This window comes from Calypte anna, chromosome 10 (assembly GCF_003957555.1).
Source record: "Calypte anna isolate BGI_N300 chromosome 10, bCalAnn1_v1.p, whole genome shotgun sequence".
NCBI lineage: Eukaryota > Metazoa > Chordata > Aves > Apodiformes > Trochilidae > Calypte > Calypte anna.
This window is the reverse complement of record NC_044256.1, coordinates 5,597,645-5,612,543: the sequence shown is the minus strand read 5'-3', so window position 1 is coordinate 5,612,543 and position 14,899 is coordinate 5,597,645. Positions and strand designations below refer to the sequence as shown.

General features: G+C 40.7%; 2 protein-coding genes across 6 annotated transcripts in view; one reads left to right on the top strand and one right to left on the bottom strand.

Moving 5' to 3' along the window:
- Window positions 1-941: 941 nt before the first annotated feature.
- LARP6 (La ribonucleoprotein domain family member 6) lies at window positions 942-7,511 on the bottom strand. Of its 5 annotated transcripts, none has more exons than XM_030457321.1 (4): window positions 7,291-7,318; window positions 3,605-3,783; window positions 3,304-3,496; window positions 942-2,962 (listed from the first exon to the last, which is right to left on the bottom strand). In XM_030457321.1, the coding sequence occupies exons 2-4, from the start codon at window positions 3,640-3,642 to the stop codon at window positions 1,895-1,897; spliced, it is 1,299 nt and encodes a 432-aa protein (XP_030313181.1). In that variant the 5' UTR covers window positions 3,643-3,783; window positions 7,291-7,318; the 3' UTR covers window positions 942-1,894. The 5 variants fall into 5 exon arrangements, with proteins under 5 accessions (XP_030313181.1, XP_030313182.1, XP_030313180.1 ...); XM_030457322.1 differs by lacking the exon at window positions 7,291-7,318 and adding an exon at window positions 4,886-4,951; XM_030457320.1 differs by lacking the exons at window positions 3,605-3,783; window positions 7,291-7,318 and adding an exon at window positions 4,886-5,218.
- LRRC49 (leucine rich repeat containing 49) overlaps window positions 7,474-14,899 on the top strand; it is a 39,949-nt gene continuing 32,523 nt past the window's right edge. The window contains exons 1-7 of the mRNA XM_030457319.1: window positions 7,474-7,607; window positions 8,970-9,032; window positions 9,651-9,738; window positions 10,476-10,664; window positions 12,076-12,175; window positions 13,149-13,352; window positions 14,832-14,898. Coding sequence (XP_030313179.1) covers window positions 7,554-7,607; window positions 8,970-9,032; window positions 9,651-9,738; window positions 10,476-10,664; window positions 12,076-12,175; window positions 13,149-13,352; window positions 14,832-14,898 — 765 coding nt within the window. The 5' untranslated portion in view covers window positions 7,474-7,553. The remainder of the gene's footprint in view (window positions 7,608-8,969; window positions 9,033-9,650; window positions 9,739-10,475; window positions 10,665-12,075; window positions 12,176-13,148; window positions 13,353-14,831; window position 14,899) is intronic.

The following is a 14,899-nucleotide window of genomic DNA, read 5'->3' as shown; positions in this document are numbered from 1 at the left end:
ATTTTTAACACAATGGGCTATTACAAATAGTTCTCAATATTTCCATTTAGTTGTTTTATGTGTGTCTTCAAATCCTGCCTTGCATCTTTTATAATCCTGCCCCCAAAGAAACTGGTACATGACAGCAAGTGGATGCTGCATAGTTTTCTAATAAAAAAAACCCAAACAACTCCCCTGATTATTACTGGAGCCATGTTTTGGATTCATAGGGGAACAGTGCTATTGTATGTATTCTAGTTACAGAATCACTCTTCTGAAGATGGTGTACTTACCCTGTCACTTCTTGTAGATGTGTTGCTGATTTAAAACCAAACAACATACCACTTGGCATTTAACAGCTGGTAATGAAGTTGGGAGGTAACTCAGAGAATGTGAAAAGATATTTGGGTGGCTAAAGAACAAAAGAATGATACACAACTTTTCTGTGATACTGCAGTTATTTATTCTGTTAACACTGCAGTACTGTTACACTTAAGAGTGGAAGTGAAAGTTTGAAAGGATGGGGAGAGATTTTGGAATGAGGAATTAAACTTTGTCCATGCCCAGATCCCAAGCTGTATATTAGAAGCTGAAGCCTTACCTTCATATTTCAGAGCTGGTCTTCAGGAGTATAACTTTTTAAGTAAAACTGCAGAGGTTCCTTCTTTGGTATCAAGTAGAATTATAGTTAATTTTATGTGTTTGTTGAGTCTGCTTGTTAAATTAAGAGTTAACAGTGAGAGAACCATTTTTTGGTTTACTATATAGTACAAAAATGACAGAGTGAAGAGTGACCACTGAAGTAACCATCAGTAATGAGGCAGAGGACCTTTCCCTTCCCCCCCCCCCCTTCTTGTAGAGGAAACTGAGTAACCATGTGTAGAATTTCACATGGTCTGAGGTTTATGTATCTATTCGGGTGCAATTCAACTTACTTTTTAAGTAAACAAAATAGATCTAGACCAAGTTAAGTGTTTTCATTTATTTCCATCTGATGAGATAAACCTTACAGAAATCTTCAATGCTCAGAGTCTTAATTCACGTCAAATGAAAATACATACTTTGGACCACAATTTTGGACACAATGTTGTCTTTGGAGATGTATGAAAGCAGAGAGGAACTGCTCATTGTAGCATAAGTTTCTCAGAGTTCCTTTTGAGTCAAGCACGGTCTTTAAAACCTCTGTTCCTTAGGATTAGACCAATAATATAGCACAACCACTAATATGTAAGTATTTACATACTGCTTTTCAGGATGGTAACTTTGCAAATAATATAGTTATATGAAGGATTTATATATCTGTTTCAAACTAATACATTAAAAAATTAATACAGATAAGGGCATTACATTAGATAAGTCTGTAGGATGATTAAGAGACTGGAACATCTTTCATGAGAGGCTTGGAGTTCTGGCGCTGTTTAGACTGGGGAAGAAAAGGCTCAGGGCTGATCTCATCAGTGTTTTTTAAGTATCTGATGGGAAGGAGGTAAAGAAGATGAAGCCCAGGCTCTTCTCGGCAATACCCAGTAACAGGGAAAGGGACACAAACAGAAGCACAGGAAATTCCACCTGAATGTAAGAGAACACTTTTTTCCTGTGTGGTTGTCTGAACATTGGAACGCACTGCCCAGACAGACTAGGGAGTTGCTCTCCTTGCAGATATTCACAACCTTCAGTGACCTGCTGCAGCAGGCCCTGCTCAAGCAAAGGAGGTGGACTGGACAATCTCCAGAGATGCCTTCCAACCTCAACAGTGCAGTGGTTCTTTGAAGCAAATACACCAATGATAGAGTTTATGAATATAAAATATTTTAAAATTAAATATGGAACAATCTCAGTCATTCACGTCACAGGTTTTCACCAGATTAGACCAAAAGCAGTTAACTGATCTGTGAAATTGTTTTTAAAGAATGATTTATTTATTCTTTGCAGCCCTTCTTGGTTCACATCCACTGTGGAATCCCTTTGTGCCATCAGGGCCTTTAGGCAGCCGCAGCACCCCTACAGGGAGACCGTCTGCATTTTGTATTTTCCGAGCTAACATGGGGCTACTGGCAGGACTCTTCTCTTGTGTTGCAGTTTGAGCTTTTCTTCTCTGTACCCAGGGGCTACCAGAAGGAGTGATACTGCTATCTGAGGAGTAATCTGTACATTTCTTTCCTTCAGGGCTAGTGCTTGGGTTAAGCTTGCTGTCTTCAGCCAGTGGAGACTTTTTGGTTACTTTTCTTAGTGAAGATGGACTGTTCCAAGGACTTGATCTGGGTGACACATTAGGACTCAAATGGTTGGCTGGGTGAATGACAGGGCTCAAATTACTCCTAGTATTTGTTGCAGTATTTTTGCGTCCTGACAGTGGAGATGTAGGATTACTCTCTGGGTCAGAAGAGCTATTTGCTGAAGATTCATCACCGACAAACTGAAGTTCCTCAACTCTTTTGTTAAGGGATCTGGCCTTCTTAAGACTTTTGCTGGCATCTTCATCATGGTTCTTGTCTTTGGGAACTTTTTTTTTTGGAGGTTTCATACCTATTAGGACAACTTTAATGGCAGTCTCTTTCGTTTCAGCACACATGAAGTCGTGAGCACGTACAGCAGCATCTACTTCTTCAAATTCTATAATTGCACATTCTTGAGTTCCTAGCTGGGGATACCTGTTACTGACCCTCTTGATATCAGCTGGTAGATCCCTACCAGGCTTAAGAATACGAACTGATGAAATTACACCAAAAGTTACAAAGGTTTTGAGAAGATGCTCCATTATCCTTTCTTGCGTGCATCCATTTTCTTGTTTGTCAACAGGCTGCAGCTCAGAAATCATATGTATATCATACACCAGTAACATCCTGGTAGGGAGGTTTTCACTGGGGAACACTGGAACTGGAGTATTTCTTCGAACCTTTCTGTTATCATCATTGAGCTCAAGAGTGTCTGAGTACTTCAGTGCGTAGGCTGTGGTTCTCCAGTCACGGGTAAGGTGTTTCACCTTGAAGACAGATTAAGAATCACAACTACCAAATCCCACTCAAACTAATTACAGACAGTATTAAGACAGATTCAGGTTCCAGTCTACAAACAAAAACCTGGATTGATAATTTAAATGCATTGCTGCTGTAACACCTAGGATTTCCCTAGCCGATGATGAACAAGTTCATGGATGAGAACAAGCTAACCATCACATAAAAACTGCATCAACCCCTGAGAGAGGCAGATAAAGGAGGTGACAGTAAAACTGCCTGTATTAAATATGTTCACCTCATCTCTCCTTATGTTTTTAGATTCATCAGGCTTACACAAAGCACTTCAAATCTTAAAAAGTTAGCTCACCTTCTTAAAAGAAGTGAGGAGTTTAACGCTGACATAGCCCATCTTATTTCTTCTCACATGCTTTAGAAGGAAGGCATCTTTCTCAAGGTTCTCATCTGAGAAGTAATATTCAATCTGTGCTATTAACTTCTGGATTAGGTCATTATCTGGTGGTTTCCAGTTCTGGTCAGAGTCATCATCATTTTCCCCACCACTGCAAAACATTTACATCAGTTTATTAACAGATCTTTATCTTACATTAATGGATTCACATAGACTTTGAAAATTAAAAGGCATAACTGTAATGCTCTTTTCAACTTACTTTATATGCAGGCACTGAATAGGTATCTCCCTATCCATGTGAGGCAGGAGGCTAGCTCTGAGAATGAAGCTTTCCAGTCAGCATAAGGAGTCAGGCTCCTGAGTCACTCCAAAAGCTGATCTCAGTGCAGAACAATGAGATGTATACACTAGCTTCTTGAAAACTCTGCCAACTCCAGTCTGTCACCAAAACATGAAATGCAGGTGCACAGGCACTTGGTGCTATACAGAGCTACTGCAGTGACAGTGTTTTATTTTTCAGTATGAAGCTATTAAACATAGGTTTGACATTTATGTGTTTTATGTGTAGTGTTATGTACCAGTGTATGAATATTCCAACTTGATGGAATCATGATTTCTGAAGCCTTGTCAGTATCCAGGGAGTAATACAGACTGACAGGGCTACTGCACCTTTTACAGGTCACTTTTATAGTGACAGAGTGATTCAAATAGCAGTTTACCAAGGGGCTTTGACTGTAGGTAGCTTTTAGATTAAGGATTTAGTGCAGTAGCAGCTCTGTACCTCAGAAGCAGCTGTATATGCTCACAGGCTCCTTAGATGATGTAGGCATCAAAGGAGCTTCAGGTGTCAGTAATAATTCCTACACTTTATCATTAAATACAGATAACACTATTGGCATAATTAACCAGTAGAGTTAAATTCAAAAGTGGTATATCTACATTTAACCTGGTCTTAATTTCATGTCTGGTCAAATTATTTCCAAAGCCATAGAACGTGTCTGCTTGTCCATATCTTAATTCTACTGAGGAAAATCTCTACAGTTCTAGGCAATAACATCCAAAAGAATAACAAAACAAAACAAGAGCAAAAAAAAGGGCCCGCGAAACAAAACAAAAAACCCAGAGCCACAATAACAAGCATCTCGCAAACCCTTTCTGTAAAAGGCAGTGAAATGAAAATGCCGGGGGCACGACAGCTCGGCGCTTGTTGCTGTGGGGGAGCCACGTCCCGCTCCGCACCTCCGGCGGCGGCTGCCCGACCCTTCCCTCGGGGGGAACGCGCAGCCCGGGCGGAGGCACCGCGGCCATGGGCAGCTCCTCGCCCTCGGCTCTCCCCTGCTCCTGCTGGAGGTTTCCCGCCTCACCCCCCTTCCCGCCTGCGTTGCATCAGCCGCGGCCCCACCGTTACGTGGGCGTCCGTGACGGCCCCGCTGCTCGCCCCGCACAGCCAGGCCCGTGGGGAGGGGCGGCCGCTGGCCGGGGCAGGGACCCTTTCCCCTTCCCATGCCCGCAGCAGCCCGGCCGCACGCCGCGGGCTCACCTGGAGCGTCCGCACCGCCCCGAGTCCTCCTCGCTGCAGCTGCTGCAGCCCAGCGCCGCCGGGCTCCTTGCCCCGCCGCCCTCCTCCTCTTCCGCGGCCGCCTGGACAGCCACTCGGATCTGCACGGGGCCGCTCCCCGCCGCCAGCAGCGGGACGCCGGCCCCGGCACCCACCTCCGCCGCCTCGGGATCCCTCAATGTGGGTGGCTGCAGCTGGGCCATGGTGCCGGGCAGAGCTCGCCGTGCCGCTAGCCGGGCTCAGCCCGCTGCCGCCACAGCAGCGGTGCCCCGGGCTGCTGCGGCAGCCGCCTCCCTCTTCCCCTCCGCCCCTCCCGCTGAGGCGGCGCTGGCAGCTCCGCTCCCCCGGGCGGGCCCTGCACGGCATTGGGGGATGCATCCTTCCTCCAGCGATGTTGACCCCAGAACGGGGGCCGGCCGGGCTGTAGGCTCCCGGGGAGGCTTCAGGCCCCGGGCCGGCCGGCCAGCCAGTTAAAGTGCCCTTCTGCTTAACGATTGACTTGGGACTGCTACTATTTAAACAGAAAACAACAGGCTCCTCAACGATGCGCAGCCTACCAGCTGGGGCTGCACTGCTGTGTCCTAACTACAGTGTTGCATTTCAAGAAACGCAAAAAGGTCACGCTGGGTAAGTGTGGTTTAAATGCCAAGGATTAGATTAGGAAATACAAAAACCCGAAGTGAACAAGGGCATGATTGGATGTACATTACTTTTATAGAGCACTTCTCTATTATCCTGCGTGGTACTTAAACAGAATAAAAACATTCCCTTTTAAGAACTTATTGAAATACAGAGGGTCCTTTTCTGACACACTTATGTATTAATTTGTTTTGAACTTAAAGACTGTTGCACTATATTTCACTGGACTGTTTCTGCTAATAACTTTATTAGTAATTAACATTAGTAATTTATTAGTAATTAACATTACTGTTTTCAGGATTAGAATCTAAAGCATTTCAATTTACTATATCAATATTCATTATTCAGTCAAGGAAGATCTTTCTTTCATTATCATTTGAACCCGAACTGGATCTTTAAGTCACTGCCTCCTTTGTGGCATCCTTGTTTTTTTCTGTATAATTCATCTGAACTGTACTCTACTGTATTGCCTCCGTGTTATCTTCTTAAAAATTTGGATTGGTAAGAAGTGAGACTGCACCCAAGGGCCAGTTCTTCTTGCCACTGTGACAAACAGTGCTTGTGAGTCAGATTTGCTGGCACAAACACATACATACATGCTGGGGCTATTACTCTGCCTCAGTGGGTTAGGCTTCTTTTTTAAAGTGCCTTAAGCAATGAAATACTTGATGAAATACGCTTACATGCATCACTAACCGCATCTCCAATTATCTGCTGATGGAACAGCATTTTGTAATCAGTCTTAGTTAGGGCATCCCTTTGCTACTGATTTCCATGGAAGCAGAAATACAAACACAAAATACACATCCTAGGAGTGAGTACAAGAGAGTACACACAGGAATGGTGGCTTAGATTTTGTATTTGAGTTCATGGTAGTTGATTGCCTCCTTAGGGAAGAACAAGGTCAAGCCTAGTACAAGCAAAGAACTATTCCCTGCTACAGGGAAACTAAATGATGTTTGAGAGAGACATTTCAGTTTATCTGATAACTGCTTCTCTTTTGATTAAGAGACTACATCTGGTTTTCAGCCAGTGACCAACTGCACTGTTGGCTTTTCATCCTGTCAATGTTAACCTCTTTTCTTTGAAGAGTCCTATTATCACTGTCATCTAGTATGCGACAAATACAATAATGTTGAGAGACTTATATGAAAATTGATGTAATTCCAGACACTTGTTGATTAGATCTCCATTCAAATTACTAGTCTAATGTTTTGTGTGGTGTTTTGTTTGTTGTTGGTTTGTGTTTTTTTGTTGTTGTTTTTTTTTGTTTTTAATATAACAATGTTCTAGAATGCTTAACTGCCAGCAGAGATGAAAGAGTATTTGTAACCAAGGGAGAACTCAATGAATAATGCGGACAAATCTCTGGCTGTATCACACAACTGCATTAATTATTATATCTCAGGTGAGCTTCTAATACTCAATCCATGAGCCTCAACTGTGCAGAACTTTCACAGATTTCTTACAGCCCGTTCATTTCTTGGCACAGTATTGTCTACATTTTCTACAGCCTCCACGGCTGTACCCAAGCTCGCTCAGTCAGATTTTCACATTTTGTGACAAGTTACGTGTCTGCAAGACAACTTCATGAGGCAGAGAATGAACCTGGAAGGTACATCCAGCTTCGTGCCTTTCCACGGGTTTTCACACACAGTCATTTCCATGTAGAACAGGAAAATACAACCCTACTACTGCCTTACACCCCTCCCCTTGCGAGACCGCCTCCCCGAACCCTGCTCCCTTACCTGAGGCTGCTTCGCCTGGCAGCAGGGGCCGGGCATCTCTCCCGGGACGGGTACCGAGGGACAGCAGCCGCCGAAGGAGCAACATCGCCTCACGGTTTCCCGCCACCATGCCCGGCACGAGCCAGCAGGCGGAGCGCGAGCGAGGCTTGCCGGAAGCCCGCCGGAAGCGGGAGTTGTCCCGGTAACTGCGGAGCGATTTCCGACAGGGGCGGTGCCCGGTGCGGAGGAGTCAGGTGTGTGGTGGAGCCGAGCAGCAGGTGTACATGGTGCCCAGCAAGTGCCGTCCTGGCCGGGGCTCTCGGCCCGCGCCCGGCCCGGTAGGTGCTGCTCAGGGGATGGGGCTTAGTGGGCACCTATTTTCTTCAGCGGCTGGGGTGTGGGATAAGGCAGGGGGCAGCAGGGTCGCTACTGTGGCGCCTCGCTGAGCTTCTGTTCCTCAGGAGGGCGGGCCCCCCGGGCGGGACCCCCCTCTCTCTGTCGTCGTTCCCCCTCTCCCCCTCTCCCTCCGGGTCCTCCTCGTCCCCCCGACTCCCACTCGTCCCTCTCTCCTCCCCCTTCCCCCCCCGTTCGGGGGGCTGTGTGGGATCGGTCGTGCTGGGGCTGAGGGCGCGGAGGTGCTTGGCGGGGGCCCCAAGGCAGCCCCTGCCGCCTGGTGAGGGGGCGAAGGCCGGGGAGGGGTAGCCCGTTCCTCGTTGTTCCCTGACTGGCGTGAGGGAGCTCCCTCGGCGTTGTCTGCTGTCTGTCTGTGTGATGTCTGTGTGCTGTCTGTGTGTGTGCTGTCTGCTTTTATGCCTGCCTGTCTGCCTGCCTGTCTCTCTGCCTTTCTGTCTGCCTTTCTGTCTGTCTGCCTTTCTGTCTGTCTGCCTTTCTGTCTGTCTGCCTTTCTGTCTGTCTGCCTTTCTGTCTGTCTGCCTTTCTGTCTGTCTGCCTTTCTGTCTGTCTGCCTTTCTGTCTGTCAGTCTTTCTGTCTGTCAGTCTTTCTGTCTGTCAGTCTTTCTGTCTGTCAGTCTTTCTGTCTGTCAGTCTTTCTGTCAGGTCTGTCTTTCTGTCAGGTCTGTCTTTCTGTCAGGTCTGTCTTTCTGTCAGGTCTGTCTTTCTGTCAGGTCTGTCTTTCTGTCTGTCTGTCTTTCTGTCTGTCTGTCTTTCTGTCTGTCTGTCTTTCTGTCTGTCTGTCTTTCTGTCCTTCTGTCTTTCTGTCTGTCAGCCTTTCTGTCTGTCTGTCTGGCTTTTTGTCTGGCTGGCTTTCTGTCTGTCTGCTGAGATGTGGAGATACAGGCATTTGGTAAAGTATTTCTGTTGAATGTGTCGATTGTTTAGCAGGTAAGTGCTACTCTTTGTCATTTATATCCAAGTGAAAGGCCAGTACATGTTGTTTATCAAAAATTTTCTCATTTATATGTAAACATTTGTTTTCCTCATAATGCGGGCAGCATGCCTGTTAAAGTCACACTTTATGTCTATTTTTTAAAATGAAAAGCAGTGGGGTTTTTGAAAGCGAAAAACTCCTTAGTATTAGTGTTCTGACATATTCTTCATAATAATTTTGCAAAATAATTCCTTTATAGGCAGATTTTGTTGTTGAAAATACATTTATTGTTTTAAAAAAACTTACATTCTACTTTTTGTATTGATTTTGGGTTTTTTGAAAAATGTAACATTCAATTTCTTTTAACTTGCAGGTTAATAACTGTGGTCTTCAGCTGGTTATTCAGACTTCATCAATTACCGATAAGAGCAAACCAGTAATTACTACCTTTTATTTAATAGTTATATTAATTAATGCAGTTGTGTGATACAGCTAGTTTGTATGCTTTGAGGGAGGAATTATGTTTTCAGTATGTTGTCTTTTATTATAAACTCTGATGTATCTGACATTACTTTGTTAATTTATTTAATCTCATTAAAGACATCAAATAAAAACAAAATACATATATACACACATATGTACACACTGATGTATATATGTATATAGCATGTATATATATACAACATATATATATGTATGTAACATATATATAAAATTTATATATTCATATTTAAATTTCACATGCTTCTATCTGCACCTCTCTTACTCTTGCAGCTGAGGTGCTCTTTAAGAGGTAGAGGATTTTTTCCCTTAATTTAGTCAGCTGAAGGTGAATGTGCTAGTGGCTTCCATATTTTCATTTTGGTTTAGAAAAGAGTGAAACATTTCAGTCATAATATCTTAACAGAATTAATGTGCTTTTCTTGGAGCAATTATTTAATTTTTAAAGCATCTGCAGAATTTCCTGAGACCTGTGGTTGTTATTAAGGTTTTGTCTGTGTATAGATATTTATATTTGAAAAATTTAAAATTTTTCTTAAATATTGTGTTACAGTTTGAATTCAGGATAAATAAAGAACCATCACCTTTCCACAACAGACTTCTGCAGCATGATCTGGAGAAAAACTACTCGGGAAGGCAAGGTGATATTCAATAGGGTTTGGTTGTCTGTTGTTTGTATCTCTTTTTATTATCTGACCAGTAAAGAGAGACTGTATTATGATTCTAATATGTAAGTGACAGCTTTTCCTAACTGGCTATAGTAATTCAATATAGTTACTGCTGCATCATGTCCTGAATCTGCTATCCTTTTATTGCCTAGTGCAGATATCTTTTTAATCACTTTTTTTCTCTTTGGTCTATCAGTGGAAGAACATCCTTTTTTCTGCCTACAAAGCCTCAACCCATTGAGTGTTCTACTTTGTATTTCCTTGGAAGCCACGGAATTATGTACTATGACATTTTAATTGACATTTAACATTTTAATATAAATATATACTAAAATAGTGTGTGTGTGTATATATGTATACATACTGTGTGTATATATATACACTGAACCCTGATATGAAAAGATTTTTCCTATTCTTGTGTGCTTTTACCTTTGAAAATCAGGATATTTGTTGATTATCACTGCTAACAGTGCTGAAGCCTAGAAGAGCCTTGAAACACAAGACTTTTTGCCACACTGCTGCTGTTTGTCTGCTACATAAAAACAGTGATTGGTTAAGATAGGAGATGAGTTTACTTTCTGTGGCAGTTACTTACTCATTCTGGTAAAAATTAAAGACCAACAGTTGTGGAGAATGAGTTGTTTCTTAGGGTGTTATGCAGCTTATTATGAAGTAAATTTAAGCTTGCATTTTGATTGTTCCCCCCACAGGAGACCAAAGAGTATTGAGTCCTTTGGTGCGTAATAAGCAGCTGTTTCTTCCAGTACCATCCAGTCTGACAGAACTTCCCACTTTGGAGTCAAAGCAGGATACAGGTTCTTTATCAGGATTAGGTGATTCTGCTATTCACACACCTACAAAATCCAGATCCCGACAAAGCAGCCACAGTATTAGCTCAGGTAATACTGGAAACTTCTCTTGTTAGTGTTGTTTTTTGTAATTTTTTAAAAACTGGATATCTTACTGAAAAGTTGTGTTCTCTAAGATGTGGTGCTCTGACTGTCAGAGTGTATGGCTGAATTATTAATAGCTAATGTTGCCTGCTGTTCCCTTTGGATATTCAGAGAAGTTGATGCATCATTATCAGGAAACAGCTAGAAATATCTTCCAAAAGCAGTGCAAGCATTTAAATGCTGGCTTTTTGCATACTTTTCCTTAACCAAAGAGCAATAGTAGGCATCTTTCACACCTGTCTTTAGGAGGACAACACTGGAAGAAAAAAAACCACGGTGCTATCATCATGTTGTGTTTGAGACTGACCTTAAGTCTCTGTTCTTTATTGGCTTTAAAACCTGAGACACAACACATTTAAGATGTTTAATAGATTATTTTTGGTCTCAAATATTACTTTTGTTTCACAGTTTTTTCCTTTTTGAAGGCTACATTTTAATGTTTGTTCTTACAGTGGCATGTTAGAGTAGATAGTGATGAAGTGTTATATAGTAGCACTGAAAAGATTATGATTTCAACACCAAATTGCTTTACTTCTGTAGGTATCTTTTAAAGTGGTATATTTTAGGCAGCAATGAACTCGCTACAGTGGTAAAGCAATTAATCTTTGTTTGTTAAGGAATTAATGTTTTCCCTATTAACCTTAAAAAAAGGGGTAAACATGTACAGAGGATGAGCCTATATTCTTTTGGCAGTGTACATGCATGATTATCTATTTCTGACCAGTATTTTTTAGTGGATAATTTTCTCAAGAAGTCAAAGCTTGTAGAATGCATCTGTTGATATATTTTTGTTATCCTTCCTCTTCCATTTATTAACAATATGGGTGAAGGTGAATAGTTTTGTGGATATGTTTAAAAGGGCTGCCTGATTGTTGATAATGAAATGAAAAAACAATACCAACACTTCCTTAGTATCACATGAACTTACCTTTGAAAGACTTAGCATTATTTTGTGGCTCAGTGGGACTGTTACCATGTTTTGGTGCTTTAATTTCTAGTTCTGTCAATATCTACTTGAAGTTAGATAATAAACTTCATTGAGTTCAGATACTGCAGTTGTAAAACAATTATAGAGCCTTAGCTTAAAACATCACTGGGAAATTGTAATCAAATTACCTGCTTACAAACAGTTGTTAAAAATCTCTCAAATATTAAACAAATGGATGTGCTTTGGTAAGAGGAAGCAAAACAAATGTCAGGAAAGAAAATTGATAAAGTACAGAATGAAGGCAAAATTCACTTTCACTTACTGTTTAACTCTACTTTTCATAAGAAAAATCTGCTTTTATTATCTGTAGTTAATGGAATGATCCTACAATGGAATAGTTCATATATTCTCCGTGTGATTTTCTGATAGAGAATGTAAATTTTGGGAGCAGTTCATCAATAGCATTTCCTGTATTGCAACGTCCTGCTGAAGGAAAAACACTGAATTCTGACAGACTCAGCCTGGAAAGGTGAGAAGGTTATGGAGCACACACACTATAGGTTGTCACTCCTGTGTCCAATGGTCTGAAGTGATGAGCATCCCAGTAGTTCCTTTGATCACTGGTGTGAATGTGGATTTGGTTTTGTTGTGTGTGTGTTTCTGGGAGAAGGAGCTGTTGCCAATAGAGAAATTCTGTCTGAGTGTCCTTGTGATGAATATATCCATACAGCAGCCATCGAAGACAGGGATTCTCATTGTAAACTGAGGAGCTAGATGCAGAGACAAAGGCAAGGCCATGCAAGTAATCTGTAAAAAATACATTAAAATGTTTGGAAAACTTATAAAAAATTATTAAAGAAGGCTATGGCTCCATTAGTTGTAGACTGATGCATTCACTGTAGAATGGTCTCTTTTCATGTTTCTTAACATGGATTACAAAAAAAAAAATTACCCGGAAGACTTTTAATTATCAATTTTTTTGTTGTTTTTGGTGTAAGTATGGTTCATGTAGTCCAAAATGTTTCATCAGGTCAATAGGACTCTTTCTGGAGTAATCCTAAAATAAGAATAACCGTTCTCAGCATAATTTCCTTTATCCTTTTGTTTCAAATTAACATTTGTTATTTCATATTTAAAGTTCTACAAACCAAATAAAAATTGCATAGACATAGATTCAAACAGACTGCTTACGGGGTATCTGAAAAAGTAGAAAAAATGGGCAGGCTGCGTCTGATGAAAATTTTATGTCACAACATCCATGCTCATGTTGTTCTCATTTCAGAATCAAGCTCTGGTTAAGAGGAGAGGCTTTCAGATAATTTTGGAGGCACTTCTGCTATATTTTCATGCTGCTTTTTTATAGTAAGGAGTTTCTGCCTTACTTGCAGAGCATGAGCTTAAGCAAGATAATATGCTTTCCTTAGTTCAGTCAGTCATTGAGTAAAAAGTGAGTTACCAGTTTGTTTACATGCATGTTTTGTTTTGTTTCTTTTTACTTTCAGGCAAAAACTCACAGTATGCCCAATCATTGATGGGGAAGATAATATTCGCCTTTTGAATTTCCAACATAACTTTATAACCCGGATCCAAAATATTTCTAATCTGCAGCTCCTTGTTTTCTTAGATTTATATGATAATCAGATAGAGGAAATAAGTGGACTTTCAACTCTTAAGTCCCTAAGAGTCCTTTTGCTGGGAAAGAACAGGTAAAAATAATGAAACTAATTTACACAATGAAGTATTTAGGTGCTTCAGCAGCTGTGATCTGTTGTTTGTGTTACTCAAGGGTTTTCAGTTTGGAATGCTTGTGAGACCATTGGGCTGGTCTTAGTACTAGCTAGGTGTTAGAGATACAACTGAGGAAACACGTGCTTTTTGCTTGTAATATTCTTCAGAAACTTCCTTTCTTACGTAAATTTTAGCTAGTTCTGAAGTATTTAAAGCATTCCCAGCTAATCTTCTGTTCTGATCTGTTACTAAATACGTGTTCTTAGATTTGTGTGACAGGTGGAATCTCTTGTCACAAAATATTGATTCTTTATAACCTATTAAAAGTACTTCTGCCTGATGCATTTATTTAGCTGGGAAGAAATCAGTTGACTCATGGATTATATTGCTTTTTTTTATAGATTCTGTTCTGTTGGGAGATAGATTTTGCAAGTTGTGTTACTTTCTAAAAATACAGTGCAAATCCTCTAGCCTTTAATAGTTTAATTGAAGTATCTGTGGAATTGCTCACACATGTAAAGATTGTGCTCTGATTTTGTTCAGTTCCCTCTTTTTCTTTGTATTCAATGAAGGAAGAATTGGTAAGCAAACTTAAATCATGTGCACATTACAAAGAATGTATATCCTAATTCAGCCCATATTCAAACTGGCAACTTCCAGTAATGCCATATGCTGCTAGGGCTTACAACTTAAAAATCTCACCTATAGAAATTGATTTTGTTTATAGCAAAATGCCAGGGCGAGGGAAAGATAATATTAAAGAAATCACTTCCAAATTGTAACATATTGAGTACTGTATAGTTTGTTTACATGTAAGTGGCAACTTTTCAGCTTGATGTCTATGGTCTTTTGATTATTCTTGAAGCAAATGCATAATACAAGTGATTTTTAATATCATCAGCCAGAAGATGATGCTGTTGAGTATATATTAAGTTCAGACTAAGAAACAGGAAAGAACAGAAATTTTAAGACAGTGAAGTTGTACAGGGGAAAAGGCTGTTGAATCTAGAGATACATTCTGTCTAGAAATGAGCAGTGGCTTTCAGATTAGTTTGGTTTATTTTCTTCTAACAAACTCTCAAAAGCATGTATCACTATAATAATTCTTTAAACAGATTTGAAATGAGTAATGTGTTATTTTTTTGTTATTTAAGTATCTGGATAGGTTGGTGGTTGATTTTGCTTTCTAGTGATGCTAGAATTCCATCCCTTTTCATCTTCCTAGCAAAGCTAAGTACATGCTGCTGCTAGCATATTATTGACAGTCAGGAAGGTGATAGTATAAGGCATACTCATTCATTTAATTATCTTTTCTTTTACATGGATCACAACTTTGTTATTCTTCTTTTACTCTTGGTGGGCAGAAGCAAATGTCTAAGTTTTGTATTAGATGGAAAATGAAAAATACTTTTCCTCTATTGTAAAAAATAATCCTTGTCATAATTTAAATCTTTCAGGGTAAAGAAAATTTCAAATCTGGAAAACCTAAAAAATCTTGATGTTTTAGATCTCCACGGAAACCAGG